We start from the raw sequence: 22,423 nt of genomic DNA on the forward strand, positions 1-22,423 counted from the left end.
AACGTACCTGTTGGATTGCACTTGTATTTTCCACTTTTGATCACGCAGGTTTCTTTAGAATCACATCCATAACTCTGACATTTGATGACACCATTCTGCTGACATTCACATCTTTTGGTGCAGTGCGGAGTAATCCAGGTATCCCCAGCCTGGACACAAATTATGCTATATTACCAAGGTGCTGAGCAATAGGAAGTCAGTAGCAAAATGAATGGAGAGTGGCTAGGTGCATCCTGCTGGCCATTCCACAACTGCTCAATCTAGGTGTAATCTTACCAAGAAACTGGGAGAGGGGCAATCTCAGTCCATTTATTTTCCACAAGGGAATTAGAACACATAATAGGAATAGGATAGACCACCCAATTAACTGTTATCAGGTTTCCAGTATGCCTCAATGTTGGCTTCAAGGTGCAAATTACCACATTCCTGCATCCTCTAACAACTTAAGTCCACAGCTTTTGCTAAAAAATGAAATGCATTTAAAATGGTAGACTCTGAAGACTTTCCTTTCTCATCCTGTTGGACACAGAACCAATTTCCTGCAAGTTTTGCTGTCAGAGATTTACTCTACAATGAACTACTTACACTGTAGTAATTGTTGTCATCGTCCCTGCAGCCACAGTTGCTGAGTGGAACACACTTGTCATTACTGAGCACATAATTATTATCACACTCACAGCCCTCTGTGCATGAGTCTGTCTTCTCACAAAGGGATGAGGCAAAGATGTCATTGCATGTTGATGGGCAGGCAGAGGCACAGGCCGTGTAATGGCTGTGGGATGGACAGGGCAATGCTGTGTGGGTGAAGAGAATAGAAGCAGTGTTATTAAACACATTAAAACAGATGTTCTTGCCTGATATCTTCAACTTCACCTGTAAAATAATGGTGCAGGACCATCTTCTTATAGATCATTTTGCTCATCAAACAAAATCTTTATCTTCTTTTCATTCTTTTTTTCATAATTAGATGGTATTTTTGTTGAGTGGATGGAGTGTGGCAAGAACTTGGCCCTTAAAAAGCAACTGTCTGAACTGTCAGTGAGTGGCTTTGATCTCTGTGTTCAGTTTCCCATTTTGTTTTTTGTTTCTGATTGTATTACTGTTATTATAGTTGGACTTGATGATCTTGAAGATCTTTTCCAACATAAATGATGCTGTGATTCTATTATTTCTCCATTTTAGACTCACTGAAGTATCTCAAGACATTCATTTGGCTACGAAAACAATCCTAACTCCACACTGTCATCCACAACTCATCTAGTTGTTATCACTGGGTTTAGTTCAGCTTGCAAACAGTTCAGCAACAGAGCCAAGTAATAAAATCATAGCAATAGAATTGCTTATTTTGAAAATTTTGTCTTAATTATCCTTCATATAACTTGTCTACCTAATAATGCTCGTTTGTCTTATGGCGTCAGCCATCCAATCTTCTGTTGTTTTATTTTTTTATTTTTTTTGTGCACTTACGACAGAATGTGCTATTCCTCCATGTAATGGTGATGCCTTGATTCCTGCAGGTGTCCACATAGAACTGAACTATGTCGCAAAGAGCAGACTTCATGCCATCATACTGACACATGTCATAGGTGCAGATTTTTATGAAGTCTTCAGGCTCCACCAGATCATGACATGCTTTGAATTTGTCTGATTTTAGGACATTGCACTGGCTTTCAATGATTGGTTTATTCTCATCAGTGCAAGGAGGAACATCATCTTCTCTTGAGTCTGATAAGCAACTGCAAGAAAGCACAAAAACATCTGCACTTGAGTTTCAAGGACATATGTGAGACTGAGAAAGGAGCTGGAAAGTTTATTGCTACTGAAAGGTACTGAATAAATAGTGATGGAGCCTGCAGTCTTACTTCTGTCTACAAGTGTAAGAATAGCAGCAATGGATCTGCACGGCAATCACCATGCTGCTTCGTGGCACCCAACCTGATCCTGATAAGAGGACGGATTTCCCAGCTTGACTATGGACCTGCCTCATCTCTGCAAAGTTGTATGGTGATCTGGACTCTTCACTGAACCTGGCTGCAACCCATAGGCATGCACTGCTTGCCTTCTGTGGACACTGTGGCGTGGGCTTTGGCTGGTAAACCCATGGTTGTACAAACTGTGTTACCATGCTAGGCTCTCTGTACCTTAGGGGACATCTGGTCATTACTGTTCCTGAACTCCATCCTCCTGTTCTAAGTACTCTTTTCAGTGTAAAGTAAACATAGGCTGTGTCCACACTGTGGGCTACTCCAAAGCTTAATTCCCCAAGTGTGTGTGAGGATCAGTAAAATGGCTGTGATTTCCATCTGGCCTGTATGGTGATTTCTGGTGGTGATGTTTTTTTCTTTTGAACTTTTAACTGTAGAAGAGAAAAATCTCATACACACTGTTCGTTTGTTACAAAGTTGTAAAATAGACAAGGCAAGTAGAGGAAGAGTGTTCCAAAGAAAGATGGAAGGTATGAAGTAATGCTTACCCTGCATCACTGTCTTCTTCCACTTTCCAGCTATTTCCAAACTGTGTGACACTGACAATTGTACCATTGGGCAAGGACAGATCATCTTTATAATTATCGTTGAAGTTACCACACAAGCCTTGTACCTGCAAGCAAACAAGAACTTTACTCTAAAAACAATCTGCTCTGCACCAGCTTCCCCAGTAAGTTCTTAATCATTGCCTCTGGAATGATGAGGTGGAAACACTAATGACAATCAACCCTGTACTAAATATTTCAGACATACTGACTGCAACAATAGAAAATAAATAGATGATATGATACTCTAAGACTTCAAGCCATTTAATTCTGTTAGCTGGATGTATTCCCCTAGCTGGCTCATTTTCTGTCAGTTTTCCTTTGCAACACAAGGAAATTGGTTTAAAGAGAAAAAATAGGAAAAAAAATGATGTGTGTTATAACACAGCTATGAAGAAAGATGCAGTAGCAAAACATGAGAACAAAGAAAGTGAAAATAAATACACAAGCAATGGTTTTGAAAGAATACCAATATGTTTGCACAGTAAATCTTACCTTTGAGAAGTAAGATTGTGGGAGAGTTATTTCCAGATGATCATCGCCATCATATTTCACTATCACACCAAAGTCTGTTTCCACTACTAGGTAACTGCCAACATTTCCAACGGATACGCCCCGCACCCGGTTCTCCACTGGACTGTAGACCCTCTCATTGTTCAGCTGGAGACATAAATCATTTGTCAGTATGGACGATCTCCCATGAATGCTTTTATGTTGAATCTACATTCCTTGGAGTGCTGAGGATTACTCTGGCAGTTTTAGATTCTTCACACTTTCACTATTACATATTCCATCTACAGGTTGCAAAAATCAGCTTTTCAGCTGAGGCGAGCTGGGCAGGGCTCTAACTATAGGTGATTGAGCTGACAATACTTAATGAAGTGGGGAGGTAAATTCTTTAGTTCAGACAACAGTTCTCAGATCCAGAGGCTCTGGGCTCTACCTCCAAGATAGGCTAATAGAACAACGAAACTATAAGACAAGCCTTGGGAAACTGTCAGGAATTATATTTCCCCACAACATCAATTTATGTGAGGTGTCTGTAAATTTTAAGGATATACATGCATGTTTCTTATGAAACATAGAGGTCCTTTTTCCTACAGCTGCTGTAGTGAGCTGATTTTAAGATGACTCTTGCTGGATTAAATAGCTCCAACACCTACCAGGATTTCTTTGCTTTTCCGAAGGGTGATTCGTGTGTCATACACATCTATGTAGACTTCTTTCAGGTAAGTGGCCCCTCTTAGCCCTCGGTCTTCATTCTTGCCAAGGATGGTTATTGGGTCCACACCGTTGTTGACAGACTGAACCAGGGTGTAGGTGCAGGTACCCACAAATGTGTACATCAATCCATCAAAAGTGAAATAGTGGGGATCTCCTGCCACCTGACAAGTTACTTGGCCTGAAAGTGAAAAAAATGATCTAAGGATTCTGGACTGGATTTCACCTTGGACTCAACTGATCATAGACATTTGTATTAGTGCAGCAACTTATCATTATTACAAGGAGAAACTTTCATAGAGGTATTTCAGATTCACAGCAATGGGCATTTACCCGGAAATGAGAAATTTCCTGTAGATATCTCCTGAATTTAATTTAATAATTACATACAAACTGGCAATTTGTCAATAAATCAACTGTTTATCTGTTTCCATATGCTGTTGTAGCCATAATGCATGCTAATTAAGAGTAATCCAGAACTTTCCTATGTAGTAATAAGAGAATACATAAATATATGAGTAAATACAGGTATCGATATGAATGTAAATAAATATGTATCTGTATACATAATTATGTAAGAAGCTTGCTAACAAACAGTCTCTCAGAAACAGCTCTCAGTCCCAAATTTAGAACTTGTAGCACTGGTGATTCGTTTCTTGAATTTGTATGATCAAGATAAAAACAATCCAAGGGACCTTACAGGCTGTCGTGCAGCATCAGTTTTTGCAGATATCAATTACAGTAGAAGGGAATCAATGACCACAAGACAGATCATCATGTCTTCTTGCATCTTACTACTAGCAGCAGTTAGTTGGAATTATCTTTGCCATCACATATGAAAAGATATTTATGAGCAAGTTAGAGAGACAGTAAGAATCTAACCATAGAATTGACACTGGGAAGAATTTTCTGGGAGGACTTACCATTGGAATGACAGCCCAGCACACCATCCTTAACACTGCATTCCTCTCGTACTCCACACTCCCAGACTGAACAAGCGATCACGTTATTAGCATTGCAAGTGCAGCGTTCTGTGCAGGAAGAACTGGTGAACCAGCTTTCACCCAGCTGAGGGGAAAAAAATATATAGAATTGTATACCATAAGATAAATAGGATGGTAATGTCATAAGGGACAGTCTAATTATTAGTATTTGAATGTGTACGACACGATCATTTACTCAGTTACGACCACAGAACTCAATGATCAAGAAGGCTGGCAAAGTGAATCTTTTTTTACTATTATTAACAGTGTAAATAGCAATTGTGTCTTTTCTCACAATGATAGAAATTGAGATAATTTGTTCTTTCTTGTTTTTGTTTTTCTTTAAATACTGTCTATGGTAACTTGCCTCGTGATAGCGGTTTTCGTCATCAACACAACCACAGTTGCTTTCTAGCACACATGTGTCCCCACTCAGAACATAGCCGTCCTTACAGAAGCAACCCTCCACTGGCAGTGAGCTACAGCTATTAGTGGCTGAGGAACCCACACAAGTAGAAGGACACCTAGTTCCACAGCCTTGGTAGATGCTGCCTCCAGGACAGGACATTGCTGGAGGAAAAAGGAAAAAATGAGATCACTAAAAAGGACAAAAATATTATAAAAATTATCCCGATGCTTCCATTTTTACTGTTTGCTCCTGAAAATTAGGAAAGCTGTTGCATGAGAGTCTGACCCTGGAGAGTACTGATTACCAAGAATTTTCTTGCACTGTGAGATGGTGCATTTGGCACTGATGGGCAAGACTAGTAGGCCACTCTGCACTTATCTCACTTGGGAAGTCAAATATTGCAGGCTTGTCTTGAGCATAGGGCTGATGTGATCATACAGACCTAAATGTGCTTTGTTCTGTAATCCTTCTTCTGGGGGTATAAAGACATCCAGATGTGCTGGAAACTAATCTTTCTGATTTTGGCTGCCTTTAGTATCTAAACAGAATTACAGCAGCAGTGCAGAGCTGTCTGCTAGTTTTTATGAAAACAGCTTAGCTCTGTTCAAAGCCCTGAAGATCACTAGTAGGCGACAGAGGGCAGCAGGGAGGTCATGGAAAAGAGGAGCATGGAAAAGATAAAACCCCTAAGTATGTACAATGCAGCTATGTCATGGCAGATAAAAGTTGCTGAGGCACTGCTTTCATGTTTCATCAGAGGCAGAACCACGTATGTTCTGTCCTCCCACCTTTGGGCAATTTAAGACAGAAAAGAGAAAACAGGGAGGAGCTGGTTAGAAAGCTTGGGCTGGCCAGGGAAGATATAAGGCTGCAGGAGGGATCACATCTTTTCAAATCTAGTTTTCATTACATGGATCTAAACCTCATTTTCAGCAGTATAGTGGACAACAGTAAATTTCATAAAGCTTTAGTTTGAGCCATAACTCTCAAGGCTACTCATATCCAGGGATTAAATAGAGCATTTAACTCCTCTGAGCTCTGTTATTTCCTGACTACTCAAGTCACTCAATTTAGGGAATAGAAGCATCTCTTCATGTACCAGCTGGTATGTCTCTGTTACTGCAGTTACTACCTGAACACCTGTCATATTTAAAAACGGACCTAAAAATCAGATTCTTTTCCATTGAGATCCCCTGAGAAAATACATTCTGCTCTCACACCCCTCCCGCTACTCAGGGAAAATACTGTATTTTACAGAAGTCTTTAAGCATTTGTCTATTCCCATGGTCTGAAAAAACACCTAAATACTTTTTATGTGATAATCTGTGAAATATCACCACACGTGGGTTTCATTCACTTCCGTAACTACAGTAGGATCTTTTACTCCTGACAGCAAATGCCACCAGTCATCTACCTTTTTCAGATTCCTAATTGATTTTTTGTTTGAACTGCTGATGGAAGGAGCATTTGAGAGACAGTCCTACTAATGTGACTGAGCAGTCATCTTCTCTAACACCATAACCAAACCATAGGCATTTAAGTCCTGGAATATGGCCTTAGACTGTAGAACCTGGAAGTCTATACTTTCAATCTGAGTTGGGGGCTTTGAAGCTATTTTCTTCTTCTGTCTTCTCTTTATAGACGAATGGTCAGTGCTGTGTCCTAGGGTTGACTTATGTGTGCTTTTAATCAAAGGCCATTCTAAAATCATTCTTTTACCAAACTGAGCAGCTCCTGCTATAATATTATTCAAAACATAATTAGTCTGGAGGTATATGAGAATACTTTCGTAAACTTTCTAGAAACATCTGTATTTTAAAATGCCTTACTAAACTAATTTTTGTCCAAAAGCCATCAATGAATATTGAGAGCCAAGATTTGTCAGCTGTGTTTGCTCTGCAGATGGTGGATTTTCAGCAAAGCAAAGTAATGGTTACTCTCCCAGCGTAGAAGCTCACGTAACATACAGCTGACTATAACTCAAACTTTCCGATAAACTAATAGGAAATTATAAATATTTGAAGAATTAGACCCAAATGTATCCAGAAGTTCATTCAAATTATTGATTTATATAAATACTGGAATAGTACTTAAGGTAAAGCAGACTCCCAACATGCCAAAAGACTATATATACTTCAAGCACTACATACAATGAAATATCATACATGGAAATAGAAGAGAATGTGAACAATTTAAAGTTTAAGTACAGAATAAATATAAACCACAGCACTCACGGCAAAGAGTAGCATTTCTCCACTCTATACATATTCCAGCATTGGTGCATGACTCAGCGTAGGCCTGCAGTCCATAGCATAAGGATGTTGCCTGTCCCTCAGTGAAACACATGTCATAAACACAATTATTGAAGAAATTTTCTGGAGGCACTTTGTCGTGGCAATCCTTGAAGATTCCTGTGTAAACAAAGAAAGATATATAGAGGACAGAAAAAAAATGGGGAATTTATCACCATCGTCATGTATTGTATGTCATAGCAAATGTATTGAGTTTTTCAGTCTGGCTTTGTTTAGTAAGTTAAACCAATACTTGAAAATGAGCACATACAATAAAACCTGGCCTGCTGGATCAGGCTCATTTCTTCTCCCAGTGTGATTTACACAACACAGCTTACATAAATTAGGACCTGCTGGCTAGGCAAACCAATAATTACAAACAACTTCAGGGGATCTCTAATGTGGGAAACATCTACAGAATTTCAGATGAAGTATCTGTAATTTATGCAATGACAGTGCTCTCTGAACTATTTCATTTAGAAAGCAGAATGCAAGTAACTACAAATCAAAGAGCAGCAGTGATCTGATGATCATTCTCACATAATCTACATGAACACCTTTGCACTGTCTCATCAGTTGACATATTGTAACCTAATTTTGGCTGCTGGCACTGGAGATTTTATACACATTCAATGTAAGCTCAGAGCAATGGGCAAAAAGACAATTACAAGCATTCTACCTGTTGGATCTGTGATCATGCCACATGCTGTATTCTTCTTTGCTTCACTCTCCAGCGCAGCATCACATTGGTCTTCTGTTCCAACAGAGCACCTTGTGAAAGTAAACAAAATGAAGATTATGTACATCTCTTACTACCAGGTCTTTTGTGGCATTCTGATACACAATAATCCCACATAATAGGGTGCATTTTGTTACAGTCAGAAGACTTTATCTAGCCTCTTTGAATGGCTTATACGATCCCATTTCTGAATGCTCTTTTCAATGCCTTTTGGGATAATTAAAAGACTGTTCTCACTGGAAAAAAAAAAAAAAGGAAAAAAAAAAAAAAAAGAAAAAAAAAAAAAAAAAGAGCTATGGAATCCAGTCAGTTAATGATTTCCAGTCAGGGGTCTGGACGGAAATCACACCTGACTCCCATAAACAGTTCTTGCTTTGGAAAACAAGGCTTAAAGGATGCAACCCCTCTTCTCATTCCCGCTTTAATTAGAAGAGGGTGCTTCCTACTTCTAGTGGGTAATTGGAAGATGCAGAATAGTACACGGATGACAAAGCCAGTGAGTGGATAGATATTTGATTTCATAGAGTTTAATTAGCAAATGTGATTGGATTCCTGTACATACATGGTGTTATTGTCAGTTACAAGCCAGCTTTGTCCAAGCTCATTGGAATTACTTGCAATGTCACCATTAGGCTTTATGTTGTCATCATTTGGATCACCATTATAATTACCTGTGAGGGTAAAAAAAAAAAAAAAGTATTTATAGGATACATCAAGTTCACATCTGTAGAACAAACAGACGTTTCAAGCTATTATAGAAACTGCAGTTGAACTAGTGAGAATACATATCCAACACCAATGTGCACTGGGCAAAATAAGAAGAGTGTTTGGATCTCAACTGTTGTGCTGGACTAAAAATCAAATAGCATCATTTGCATCGTTAAATTCTTAGGTAGGTTTCCTGAACTGAAAGTGAAAAACAAACACACAGAGATAATTTAAGTATAAAATTTCACATAATCTAGATAAAAGAATAATCAGAAAACCAGAAAATAATAAGACAAACAACTGTCACAATTTCTACAATCCCATTTCCATCCTGAAGTATATTTCATGTAATCACCTGGGTTCCAGAATGTTGTTCCAACTAACCCTTCTCTGGTTCAGGCATTGCCAACATGATTGATGAAAAATGACTGATTGCTACACCACTTACACCCCCCTCTTATTAGCTACATAAATCATGTGTAGCTCTGTTACTTCGTGTTCTTACTGTAAAAGAATTTCTTACAGAATGTATTAGAATATGCCCTTTATATCTGACCCGTTCTTCCTCAAAGAACTCTCAAAGGATTCTATCTTTAGTGTTGTATATAGCACTTAATGTTTTGTGGCATTTGAATTTTTGAGATTATGTATCTATTTTTTCTTATTCATCAGGTCTGTCGTCCATATTGATCCCTTCATTGCTTTGTTTTACTCTAGACATTATCTAAGGCAGAATAGAATCATTACTCATTCTAATTTACACCAGTAAGTGAATTTTGTGTTTTTGTATTTTTAAAATATTAACAGCTAAAAGTATTATTTGTAGTTATACCTCAAAGCATTCCAGACGGATAATGTATCACTAGATATTTGTAACAATGTGCAGAGACTGAAAAAATTCAGTAATTTCTCTTTGCTGCTGCAAAGTCTAGTTCCTTTGGTAAATGGTAGTTTTATGTAGATTAAATATGACAGTAAGAAAAAAGTTTAAGTAACCACTAGTCTACACAACTCATTAAAAAGTGATTAAAACTACGACTTACCACACAGGCCACAGAGCAGACCACTGTAATCAGAGGGCACAGAGACTTCTGCATAGTGATTTCCATCATATCTCACCCACAGTCCAAAGTCAGTTTCCAAGAGAACATAACCACCACTGCTTTGAATACTGATCTTCTTTTCAATAAATATGGGTAGGTTCATTCTGCTGCCATTCACCTACACAACAAGTTGTAAAAGTTAGTGTGTGGCTGCTGGAACTCATCCAACTACAAGCAACTGGAACAGTTTAGTGAAAGATGTCATTTTGTGCACAAAGAGAATGGGACACAACTAGATAACATTTCATCTAAGCAAATTTTTTTGAAATCTCACTAGAAAAGGTGTATGTATCCAATGACAAGAGAAAAACTACTATAAATTCTACAAAAAACAAAACAGAAAAAAAAAAACAAGCAAAAAACCCCCCCAAACTTAATTATCTTCATGTTAGTTTAAAAATGTATTTTAAATGTATTTTCTTACATTCACTTTCTTGCTTTTCAGCATAGAAATCTGATAGCCATAGACTTCCACTTGTACTGACTTCACATAAGAGACTTTGGTGTTGGATCCTCTGTGCTCATTTGTTGTGGACACATCAAAGTATGGAATATTCTGAGAGATGTTACACACTTTGGAGAGGGTGTAAGAACAGTTTCCCATGAAATTATGAACTCTCTGGTCAAAAGTGTTGTAATGTGGATCCCCAGAGGCACTGCAGGAAGCACGGCCTGGGAAGAAAGACAGAATAGTTTCCTCTGAATCTCTGCTGTAAATGCTGCAGTCACTTTGTTTTACTTCCTAATTGCTGCTCAGCTGTGAAGTGATGTCTACAGTCAAGAACAGAGTACAAAAGAGGTATGCAAACTTTCCACAGGAGAGACTACCCTTCTACCACAAGTGGAAATCACCCAAGTTCTGTGGCAATTCATGAAGAGCAAGCCATCTGATCCAGGGACTCATTTTCTGTATACTGGAGACACATCATGTGAAACATGATACCTAGGAGTTGATCTGAATCGTGAACATCCAACTAAATGTCAATAAATACTATAGACAAAACCAGAAGCAGATTGAAAGGCGATCTCTGAACATACAGAAAGAATCTACACAAAAACATTAGAAGGCTGGCTTCTCTCTTTTGGCAGATGGAATTAACTGCTGCAATTGCTGTCAAGTGTTCTGTAGTCAAATCAATTAAAGAAATTAAGCAAAACCTCTGACAATCCAGCATAACGCTGTAACTTTGTCTGTTAGACTTGAAGTAAGAGAACTGAACTGGTAAAAAAAGCAAAAACAAATGGGAAGGGGAAACAAAAATACCCAAGCTAGGATGCAGAGTGAATGCTGTTTGTGGAGGCTTAGATGACGTGTCAGGAAATGGCCTTGTGGGCTTTGCTGTTGATGGAACTACAATAAGACAGGGTTAAAGGACGCATGAGTTACAATGGCATATTTGCTACAAGCACCTCATAAAAATTATATTAAGAATTCTGTATAATGGCAAACCACAACCTCTGAACCACATCCATTCCCAACCTTAGGCATTGACCAGGAAGGAGATCTGCATAAATTTGTCAGCAGCAGTACAAAATGGGCACAGGTCATGGCAATACCTGGGCTTGGTGTGGTGGTTGCTGGGTGTGGAGGCGGCAATGTGGTGTCTGGGAAGGGTGTCTCAGTTTTTGTTGTTGATGAACCTGTGGCAAGAGAGAGGTAGTGGAGATGAGAATCAACATTGCTGTTTTCTGGCCAGCTCCCAGTATATTATTGCCAGTGGCACGACAATGAAGGCAGTGGGCAAGGGTGTACACAGTGAGTTTTCTGAGAAAAGTGTGCCACTCAAGTACTCTCGCAGCAGCATGGCTGGGGGAAAAGGAAACCACAATCCCTTTACTACATCCATCCCAAACCCTAGGCATTGACCCTGAAGCAGATCTGCATAAATTTGTCAGCAGCAGTAGAAAACGGGGACAGGGCATGGCAATACCTGAGCTTGGTGTGGTTGTCACTGGGTGTGGAGGTGGCGTTGTGGTGTCTGGCGAGGGTGTCTCAGGATTTGGTGTTGATGAACCTGGGGCAAGAGAGAGGTAGTGGAGATGAGAATCAATGTGGCAGCTTTCTCCCCAGCTGCCAGTATACCACTGCCAAGCACCCCAGTGGCACGATAATGAAGGCAGTGGGCAGGGTGTACACAGTGACTCTTCTAAGCAATCTTTGCAATTCCAAATGGTATTCAGGTGTCACTGCTGAACCACAGGAACCATGATGGACACCAAGAGAGAAACTACGTAAGATATACAATATCACAGTTTTGTTCATTTGGTAGGAAGCATTAAAAACCGGAGGAAAGTACAGAGAAGCCATTCAGTTATCAGCACCTCCCTGCAGCTCTTCTCCCCTTCCTACAGTGCTAAAAGCACTGCGTCCCAACACCCGCCCTCCTCCATTCACCTGAGCTTGGCTGTGGTGTTGGTGTGGATGTTTCTGTCACCGTTGTGGTGGTGTCGGGGCTTGGCGTTGGGGTCACATCGCCTACAAAAGACACAGTGGCACATGCCAGTCAATCCTGCTTGTGCAGGATTCTGTTCAAGGCAGAAAACTCACTGACTATGCCTCCAGGCATTGCACAGCGTTCATTGCTCAAGGCTTCTTCCTTTCTCCCTCCATTTCATCAGCATCCCCCTGGCTTCTTCTCTCCAATTCTCCTGGTGCTACCTTGCTGAGTCTCTCGGGAGGGATGGGGCTCTCTCTCGGGCTCAATATTACCAATGACTTCCCACAACTTTAAAGCCTTTCTAACTGATACTGCAAGAAGCACTTCAAGGCAGGCAGGCAGCAAGTCTGAAATCTGTCTTGAGGTACAGTGTGTTACCACAGCCCAGCATCCCTCTGGAAATGCTTGCTTTCATAAAGGCAAAAAGCTGCCGACACCACAGGCGGGGCCGTGCTGCTTCACCACTAAGGACAAGCAATGCCCTTAAGAAGACACTGTGCAGGACAACACAGGAAAATGCTGTGGAAATTCCAGGCGGTCAGTCTGCAAAATGCCGTGCAAAACCAGCTGATTCCCTGCAGTAGCGAGTAGGAAAGAAATCTCCAATCTCAGGCACCAAAAAAGGGAAGCTGAGCATTCATTTGCAAAGTAGAAATGCAAGAAGTTATTAGTGACAGGTCCTGAATAGAAACCAAGCCAATTCCTCACCGCAGACCGTGCCAGCGCTCCAGTCTCCCAGAACAACCCCTGCCACAGCACAGGCTTCTGCATAAGAACTCAGGTCACTGCACAGCTGATCTGTGCTGCCACCCGTGCCACACTGGTCATAGACGCAGCTCTCAAAGTACTCCTGGGGTGGCAGAACTGCGTGGCACGGCTCAAACGGGCCACTGGCTTGTGGCCATTCCCAAGTACCCCAGTGGCACGACAATGAAGGCAGTGGGCAGGGTGAACACAGTGACTCTTCTGAGAAAACTGTGCCACTCAAGTACTCTCCCAGCAGCATGGCTGGGGGAAAAGGAAACCACAATCCCTTTACTACATCCATCCCAAACCCTAGGCATTGACCCTGAAGCAGATCTGCATAAATTTGTCAGTAACAGTAGAAAACGGGGACAGGGCATGGCAATACCTGAGCTTGGTGTGGTTGTCGCTGGGTGTGGAGGTGGCGTTGTGGTGTCTGGCGAGGGTGTCTCAGGATTTGGTGTTGATGAACCTGTGGCAAGAGAGAGGTAGTGGAGATGAGAATCAATGTGGCTGTTTTCTGGCCAGCTCCCAGTATATTATTGCCAATGGCACGACAATGAAGGCAGTGAGCAGGGGGTACACAGTGAGTTTTCTGAGAAAAGTGTGCCACTCAAGTACTCTCCCAGCAGCACGGTCGGGGAAAAGGAATCCACTAGCTATTTACTCCAGCCATCCGTAAGCCTAGTTGTGAGACTTGAAGGAGATCTGCAAGAAAATGTGTCAGTAACAGTAGAAAACGGGGACAGGTCATGCCAATACCCGAGCTTGGTGTGGTTGTCACTGGGTGTGGAGGTGGCGTTGTGGTGTCTGGTGAGGGTGTCTCAGGATTTGGTGTTGATGAACCTGGGGCAAGAGAGAGGTAGTGGAGATGAGAATCAACGTGGCAGGTTTCTTCCCAGCTGCCAGTGTACCATTCCCAAGCACCCAGTGGCACGACAATGAAGGCAGTGGGCAAGGGGTACACAGTGAGTTTTCTGAGAAAACTGTGCCACTCAAGTTCTCTCCCAGCAGCATGGCTGGGGGAAAAGGAAACCACAATCCCATTACTACATCCATCCCAAACCCTAGGCATTGACCCTGAAGCAGATCTGCATAAATTTGTCAGTAACAGTAGAAAACGGGGACAGGGCATGGCAATACCTGAGCTTGGTGTGGTTGTCGCTGGGTGTGGAGGTGGCGTTGTGGTGTCTGGCGAGGGTGTCTCAGGATTTGGTGTTGATGAACCTGGGGCAAGAGAGAGGTAGTGGAGATGAGAATCAATGTGGCAGCTTTCTCCCCAGCTGCCAGTGTGCCATTCCCAAGCACCCAGTGGCACGACAATGAAGGCAGTGGGCAGGGTGTACACAGTGACTCTTCTAAGCAATCTTTGCAATTCCAAGTGGTTTTCTGGTATCACTGCTGAACCATAGGAACCATGATGGACACCAAGAGAGAAACTACGTAAGATATACAACATCACAGTTTTGTTCATTTGGTAGGAAGCATTAATAACCAGAGGAAGGTACAGAGAAGCCATTCAGTTATCAGCACCTCCCTGCAGCTCTTCTCCCCTTCCTACAGTGCTAAAAGCACTGCGTCCCAACACCCGCCCTCCTCCGTTCACCTGAGCTTGGCTGTGGTGTTGGTGTGGATGTTCCTGTCACCGTTGTGGTGGTGTCGGGGCCTGGCGTTGGGGTCACATCGCCTACAAAAGACACAGTGGCACATGCCAGTCAATCCTGCTTGTGTACATCCTGTTCAAGGCAGAAAACTCACTGACTGCCAAAACAAGCAGGCTGCCTTTCCACAGGCAGTGTCACGTACCTGGACAGTATCCCTGTTCAATGGACAGATCATCCAGTGCCACGTCGCTGCGGAAATCTTCCCCCCATTCTCCCTCAAGGACAAGCTAAGGGAAAGGTTGGTTTCCACCGTTAGCTCCGGCCATACACTCCGAGTGACATTCTGCAGCACTCTTTGCATCAATTGGCACTTAGAGCCCCTGTCCCTACCTGCAAGTTTCCTGTACTGTGCACCGTGACCTCTCCCAAGATCCATCTGTCCCCGTGGTTCCCAACGCTTTTCCAGACCTCCAGTAGCTCCCCGTCCCGAGCCACATACACCCGCAGGGCCATGGATTCAGCCACTCCATACATGTGATACCAGAAGCGGAAGCAGTGTGGTCCCGTTGAATTGCACACCGGGCTGGCCAGCTGTGACACAAAGCCATGGTAGGGATCGTCGCCATGCAGGTAGATGTAGTAGCCATCTGAAACAAAGTGCCAGCCATGCCGTCATGCAACATCAAGCCTAGACAGCAGCCCCAGGGAAAAGCCCAGTGCAGTCTGGAGAGCACATCCTGTGGCAGTTTGAGGCAGGGACAGGGAGTCAAGAGCAACACGCTGTCCTTCACTTGCCACAGCTCCCTCAGCACTAAGACACTCTAAGGAAGCCGGCTCTCTGGGCCCTGACAGCTGTATGGCTTGATGTGGGAAACGCCACCACCCCCAAAGCATCCCCTCCATCCTACCATGGCTCTGCAGCTTTGGGGGCACTCATCAGTGGCTGCTGGAGAAGCCAGCGTCCCCTAAAAGAAACCTGTTCCTGTTTCCCTGAGACAGCCCGGCACCACGTCTCATACTACTGGCCCCCTTGCCTGGCAGATCGTTCCCTGCTCCAATCACACCAGACTGATCCCCGGGCAGAAAAGCTGCTTTGAAAGAAGGCTCCGACCCTGGGGGAGACTGCTACAAAGGCCTCTGGATCAGGGTACCTGTGGTTTGTATTTGCTCTTAGAAGCTGTTTGCCACCATCTTTGCAGGGACACCAGTCTGCTTGCATGACCAGCGTGTGCTGCTTGATGTTCCTACCTCCAGTCGTGTGGTCAAAGGAAGGGCCCGTATCTGGAGAGGGCGTTGGTCCCTTGTGCCTTATCCAGTCAATGCTGCTGGACGGCTCCTGGACCCACTCGCAGAAGTCAACATCAAACGTGCAGGAGAAATTGCAGGCTGCTGGGGAAGCTGGATGTGGTGCAGAAAGGAAAGCAGAGTTTTAGAGGTGAGAGTGTGCAAACCTTTCCCCGGTGTCCCGCAGGACACACCTATATCCCTGGCGTGATTACAGCCAGGTGGCAATGGTCAACCAAATGCAATTGCAACCCAGGCATTGCACAGCGTTCATTGCTCAAGGCTTCTTCCTTTCTCCCTCCATTTCATCAGCGTCCCCCTGGCTTCTTCTCTCCAATTCTCCTGGTGCTACCTTGCTGAGTCTCTCGGGAGGGATGGGGCTCTCTCTCGGGCTCAATATTACCAGTGACTTCCCACAACTTTAAAGCCTTTCTAACTGATACTGCAAGAAGCACTTCAAGGCAGGCAGGCAGCAAGTCTGAAATCTGTCTTGAGGTGCAGTGTGTTACCACAGCCCAGCATCCCTCTGGAAATGCTTGCTTTCATAAAGGCAAAAAGCTGCCGACACCACAGGCGGGGCCGTGCTGCTTCACCACTAAGGACAAGCAATGCCCTTAAGAAGACACTGTGCAGGACAACACAGGAAAATGCTGTGGAAATTCCAGGCGGTCAGTCTGCAAAATGCCGTGCAAAACCAGCTGATTCCCTGCAGTAGCGAGTAGGAAAGAAATCTCCAATCTCAGGCACCAAAAAAGGGAAGCTGAGCATTCATTTGCAAAGTAGAAATGCAAGAAGTTATTAGTGACAGGTCCTGAATAGAAACCAAGCCGATTCCTCACCGCAGACCGTGCCAGCGCTCCAGTCTCCCAGAACAACCCCTGCCACAGCACAGGCTTCTGCATAAGAACTCAGGTCACTGCACAGCTGATCTGTGCTGCCACCCGTGCCACACTGGTCATAGACGCAGCTCTCAAAGTACTCCTGGGGTGGCAGAACTGCGTGGCACGGCTCAAACGGGCCACTGGCTTGTGGCCATTCCCAAGTACCCCAGTGGCACGACAATGAAGGCAGTGGGCAGGGTGAACACAGTGACTCTTCTGAGAAAAGTGTGCCACTCAAGTACTCTCCCAGCAGCATGGCTGGGGGAAAAGGAAACCACAATCCCATAACTACATCCCTCCCAAACCCTAGGCACTGACCCTGAAGCAGATCTGCATAAATTTGTCAGTAACAGTAGAAAATGGGGACAAGGTCATGGCAATACCTGAGCTTGGTGTGGTTGTCGCTGGGTGTGGAGGTGGCGTTGTGGTGTCTGGCGAGGGTGTCTCAGGATTTGGTGTTGATGAACCTGTGGCAAGAGAGAGGTAGTGGAGATGAGAATCAACGTGGCAGGTTTCTTCCCAGCTGCCAGATTACCATTCCCAAGTACCCCCGTGGCACGACAATGAAGGCAGTGGGCAGGGTGTACACAGTGAGTTTTCTGAGAAAACTGTGCCACTCAAGTACTCTCCCAGCAGCACGGTCGGGGAAAAGGAAACCACAATCCCATTACTACATCCACTCCAAAGCCTATGCACTGACCCTGAAGCAGATCTGCATAAATTTGTTCTGCAAAATGATGAGCAACAGTACAAAATGGGCACAGGTCATGGCAATACCTGAGCTTGGTGTGGTTGTCGCTGGGTGTGGAGGTGGCGTTGTGGTGTCTGGTGAGGGTGTCTCAGGATTTGGTGTTGATGAACCTGTGGCAAGAGAGAGGTAGTGGAGATGAGAATCAACGTGGCAGCTTTCTCCCCAGCTGCCAGTGTACCATTCCCAAGCACCCAGTGGCACGACAATGAAGGCAGTGGGCAGGGTGTACACAGTGACTCTTCTAAGCAATCTTTGCAATTCCAAGTGGTTTTGCAGCATCATGGCTGAACCGTAGGAACCATGGTGGAAACCAAGAAAGAAACTACGTAAAATATACAACATCACAGTTTTGTTCATTTGGTAGGAAGCATTAATAACCGGAGGAAGGTACAGAGAAGCCATTCAGTTATCAGCACCTCCCTGCAGCTCTTCTCCCCTTCCTACAGTGCTAAAAGCACTGCGTCCCAACATCCGCTCTCGTCCATTCACCTGAGAATGGGAAGCATCCCCGCTGGCCGTTCTGGATCTTGCAGACCTCCTCCTCACCACAGGACAATGCAGAGCAAACCATCTGGCCGCTGGCTTCACAACGGCACTGGCGAGAGCAGTTCTCGTTCACAAAGGACTCGCCTTGCTGCAGGCAGAGAAACCCCGAGCACGTCAGACACAGAAGGAGGTGCAAAGCAGTGCCGTGGGAAGGGAGGCAGACAGGGCAGGGTTTTCACTCACGCTGTAGTAGTTGTCCTCAAAGAGGCAGCCACAGTGGGCCTCGGGCACACAGGTGTCACCGCTGAGGAGGAAGCCAGAGGCACACGCACAGCCCTCCATGCAGGGCTTGGAACAATTCAGCGGGGCTTGTCGGTCAACACAGGTGGCAGGACAGCCAGTCATGCAAGGGTCATAGTAGCTGTTGGCAGAGCATGTCAGGGCTGCAAAGGGAAAGGAACATTAGGGTCAGCAAAGCCCACAAGGAAGGGAATACCTTCTGCCAAGGGAAAGACCAAAGAAGTGGCCAGAGCTGCAGGACACAGGGAGAGCCCCATTTCCCTCTGGCAATCCAAAGGTGGGTACTCACGGCAGAAGGTGGCATTCCTCCAAGGGAGCAGAGTCACGCCAGCTGCCTGGCATGCGTCAGCGTAGGCCTCCAGTGCAGCACACAGCACCTCCTGCACAGCACCCATGGCACAAAGGTCGTAGGTGCAGGTCTCAAAGTAGCTCTGCGGGTTGATCACCGAGTGGCAGCTCTCAAAAAAGCCCGGGCTGGCTGTCAGCATGCCACAGAACTGCTCGGACTCGTAGAGCTTCTCCTCATTTTCTGGGCAGGGCTCCGGCGGTGGGGGCACGCCGCAGCTGGGGTCACTGTCATCGCTTGGGACCTGCCAGCTCTCCCCCAGCGCATTGGAGTCGGCGGCTTGCTGCCCGTTGGGCATCATGTAATCGTCCTCCCTCCTGCTGTTGAAGTTCCCGCACATGCCACAGGTCAGGTTGAAGTAGCTGGTGGGCACCTTCACCTCCACCGAGTGGTCAGCGTCATAGGACACTTGGAGGCTGAAGTCCGTCTGCAGGACGACGTAGCGGCCGCTACTGCTCACGGTGATGGCTCCTGCTGCTGCGCTCACCGGCAAGGTCCGGAACACACCGTTCACCTGGGGCAGACAAGCGCAATGCACCGTGGACTCCCTGGGGCCGTCAGCCCCATGGGAACAGGCTCCCTTCTCACACAGAAACTCCTGCTGCTTGCAGACAAGACCCTGCCCAAAAAAGCCAGCCCTGCCTTGCAGACCCTCCACGCACACGCCAGCCCCACTCCCTTACCAGCACTCGGCTCCTCTCCTGCTTGAGTATGGTAATGCGCTCTCCGTACACATCGACCACGACTTCTCGCACGTAGGACACTCGGGCGTTGCCACGATGCTCGTTCTTTGCCTCAACATTGAAGTAGGGCACGGAGGTGTTGGAGCACACTTTGGCCAGGGTGTACGTGCAGTTCCCCATGAAGTTGTGCCTCACATCGTCAAAGGTGTTGTAGTGAGGGTCCCCGTAGACGTGGCAGATGCCGTAGGAGTGATCCAGGCACTGGGGTTTCCCATCCTGCACTCCGCAGAACTGGCCGGCAGGGCACGACGCACTGGAGCACTGGACTTTGCCTCCTCGTGCGGGACACGTGCACTTGGACGAGCAGGTGTTGTCCGTCCAGAACTCTGAGCCCACCGGGTAGTGCTGCCCGTTGTGCCAGCACCCGCACTGCTGGCTGGGCACACATTGCTTGTTGTAGAGCAGGTACCCGCTGTCGCATACACATCCCTCCACGCACGGCAATCCGCATGTAACAGGTGCCATGGGGTCAACACACGTAGCAGGGCAAGCTGCAGCACAGGGCTCGTAGTGGCTGTTGGCTGGGCACGTGATGGCTGCCAAGACAAAAGGAGAAGCAGTGAAATCATCAGTCATCCTACACTCGCCATGCTCTCAAGGTAGAGAAGATTCTCTGGAGGCTGTGGAAGGATGCAATCATCCCACAGCTACACCCAGCTACCAACGTGAGATGCCTTCTGCATAGAAAGAACCACGTTGGCATTTTTAACAACAAAGGGTGCTGCCACACACCGTGGCTAACCAGCTCAGCAAATGGCGTGCTTTCCTGCTTCTGACTTACGGCAGAATGTTGCGTTCCTCCACACGGGGATCTGGACACCAAGCGCCTGGCAGGCATCTGCATAGGACTGCAAGCTGTTGCACAGTGCCTCGCGATCAAGCCCCAGCTCACACAGGTCATAGAGGCACGTGTCGAAGTAGCCGCTGGGACTCAGCACAGAGTGGCACACTTCAAACGGGCCGCTGATGTCTGTGAGGAGCCCGCAGAAGTTGCTGCTGGCAATGACCTGCTTGTCTGTCTCAGTGCATGCTGGCGGGGACTGCGTTCCAGCTGAGCAGCTATAGGTGAGGCAGAGAGAAAGGCCCCCAGGTTATCTGTGGGCTTCAACTGGCACCTCCACTCCACCCCTCCCCGGACCTGCTGGGCCACCACACACACCTGCTGTCGTTGGACACCTGCCAGCTGTTACCCAGGCTGGTGGAGTCTGGCTCCAGCACTCCGTCCGGGTTCAGGAAGTCGTCTGCTGCCATCCCGTTGTAGTTGCCACACATGCCGCAAACCTGCTGCCCAAAGGTGCTTGGAAGCGACACCTCCACCCGATGGTTCCCATCAAACTTCACGCTCAAGCCAAAGTCTGTTGTGACCACGGTGTAGAACCCGCTGGACCAGACCTGCACGCCCACAGATGGGGTGCAGGGCAGCACCTCTGCCTCTCCGTTGACCTGGAAGGACAGAAACCAAGACAGGATTGGAGCATTCCCTTTGGCACGGCTCTCCCTCTGCACAGCCCCACCATTGCTCCCCTTTGTGCTTACCATCACCACGCCACCCTTCCCAAGCCTGATGTGCTGGCCGTACACATCGACGTCCACGTACTGGACGTAGGACACGCGCGTGTTGCTTCCTCTGTGTTCGTTGGCCGCCTCCACATTGAAGTAGGGCAGTGAACTGTTGCTCTCGCACAGCTTGGAGAGGGTGTAGGTGCAGTTGCCCATGAAGTGGTGTATTTGATTGTCAAACGTGTGGTAGTGAGGATCTCCCTCCACCACACACATTCCTGACAAAGGAAACACCAGAGAAGCCATTCAGTTATCAGCACCTCCCTGCAGCTCTTCTCCCCTTCCTACAGTGCTAAAAGCACTGCGTCCCAACACCCGCCCTCCTCCGTTCACCTGAGCTTGGCTGTGGTGTTGGTGTGGATGTTCCTGTCACCGTTGTGGTGGTGTCGGGGCCTGGCGTTGGGGTCACATCGCCTACAAAAGACACAGTGGCACATGCCAGTCAATCCTGCTTGTGCAGGATTCTGTTCAAGGCAGAAAACTCACTGACTATGCCTCCAGGCATTGCACAGCGTTCATTGCTCAAGGCTTCTTCCTTTCTCCCTCCATTTCATCAGCGTCCCCCTGGCTTCTTCTCTCCAATTCTCCTGGTGCTACCTTGCTGAGTCTCTCGGGAGGGATGGGGCTCTCTCTCGGGCTCAATATTACCAATGACTTCCCACAACTTTAAAGCCTTTCTAACTGATACTGCAAGAAGCACTTCAAGGCAGGCAGGCAGCAAGTCTGAAATCTGTCTTGAGGTGCAGTGTGTTACCACAGCCCAGCATCCCTCTGGAAATGCTTGCTTTCATAAAGGCAAAAATCTGCCGACACCACAGGCGGGGCCGTGCTGCTTCACCACTAAGGACAAGCAATGCCCTTAAGAAGACACTGTGCAGGACAACACAGGAAAATGCTGTGGAAATTCCAGGCGGTCAGTCTGCAAAATGCCGTGCAAAACCAGCTGATTCCCTGCAGTAGCGAGTAGGAAAGAAATCTCCAATCTCAGGCACCAAAAAAGGGAAGCTGAGCATTCATTTGCAAAGTAGAAATGCAAGAAGTTATTAGTGACAGGTCCTGAATAGAAACCAAGCCGATTCCTCACCGCAGACCGTGCCAGCGCTCCAGTCTCCCAGAACAACCCCTGCCACAGCACAGGCTTCTGCATAAGAACTCAGGTCACTGCACAGCTGATCTGTGCTGCCACCCGTGCCACACTGGTCATAGACGCAGCTCTCAAAGTACTCCTGGGGTGGCAGAACTGCGTGGCACGGCTCAAACGGGCCACTGGCTTGTGGCCATTCCCAAGTACCCCAGTGGCAC

The 22,423-nt window shown here is 46.1% G+C and overlaps 1 protein-coding gene across 1 annotated transcript in view; it reads right to left on the reverse strand.

Moving 5' to 3' along the window:
- The window catches only part of LOC128082045 (uncharacterized), a 68,998-nt gene that overhangs the window by 9,449 nt on the left and 37,126 nt on the right, over window positions 1-22,423 (reverse strand). The window contains exons 58-88 of the mRNA XM_052685870.1: window positions 21,455-21,535; window positions 21,098-21,339; window positions 20,721-21,004; window positions 20,343-20,620; window positions 19,502-20,097; window positions 18,762-19,332; window positions 18,416-18,615; window positions 18,176-18,320; window positions 17,319-17,402; window positions 16,894-17,265; window positions 16,019-16,168; window positions 15,161-15,417; window positions 14,973-15,057; window positions 14,773-14,853; window positions 14,310-14,393; window positions 13,555-13,638; window positions 11,916-11,999; window positions 11,542-11,625; window positions 10,409-10,656; window positions 9,925-10,102; window positions 8,736-8,844; window positions 8,114-8,205; window positions 7,378-7,554; window positions 5,102-5,304; window positions 4,675-4,819; window positions 3,694-3,932; window positions 3,026-3,190; window positions 2,474-2,598; window positions 1,468-1,736; window positions 586-794; window positions 8-149 (exon numbers count right to left, since the gene is read on the reverse strand). Coding sequence (XP_052541830.1) covers window positions 8-149; window positions 586-794; window positions 1,468-1,736; window positions 2,474-2,598; window positions 3,026-3,190; window positions 3,694-3,932; window positions 4,675-4,819; window positions 5,102-5,304; window positions 7,378-7,554; window positions 8,114-8,205; window positions 8,736-8,844; window positions 9,925-10,102; window positions 10,409-10,656; window positions 11,542-11,625; window positions 11,916-11,999; window positions 13,555-13,638; window positions 14,310-14,393; window positions 14,773-14,853; window positions 14,973-15,057; window positions 15,161-15,417; window positions 16,019-16,168; window positions 16,894-17,265; window positions 17,319-17,402; window positions 18,176-18,320; window positions 18,416-18,615; window positions 18,762-19,332; window positions 19,502-20,097; window positions 20,343-20,620; window positions 20,721-21,004; window positions 21,098-21,339; window positions 21,455-21,535 — 6,063 coding nt within the window. The remainder of the gene's footprint in view (window positions 1-7; window positions 150-585; window positions 795-1,467; window positions 1,737-2,473; window positions 2,599-3,025; window positions 3,191-3,693; window positions 3,933-4,674; window positions 4,820-5,101; window positions 5,305-7,377; window positions 7,555-8,113; window positions 8,206-8,735; window positions 8,845-9,924; window positions 10,103-10,408; window positions 10,657-11,541; window positions 11,626-11,915; window positions 12,000-13,554; window positions 13,639-14,309; window positions 14,394-14,772; window positions 14,854-14,972; window positions 15,058-15,160; window positions 15,418-16,018; window positions 16,169-16,893; window positions 17,266-17,318; window positions 17,403-18,175; window positions 18,321-18,415; window positions 18,616-18,761; window positions 19,333-19,501; window positions 20,098-20,342; window positions 20,621-20,720; window positions 21,005-21,097; window positions 21,340-21,454; window positions 21,536-22,423) is intronic.

This window comes from Tympanuchus pallidicinctus, unplaced genomic scaffold (genome assembly GCF_026119805.1).
Source record: "Tympanuchus pallidicinctus isolate F22 unplaced genomic scaffold, pur_lepc_1.0 scaffold22, whole genome shotgun sequence".
In the NCBI taxonomy this organism is placed as follows: Eukaryota; Metazoa; Chordata; class Aves; order Galliformes; family Phasianidae; genus Tympanuchus; species Tympanuchus pallidicinctus.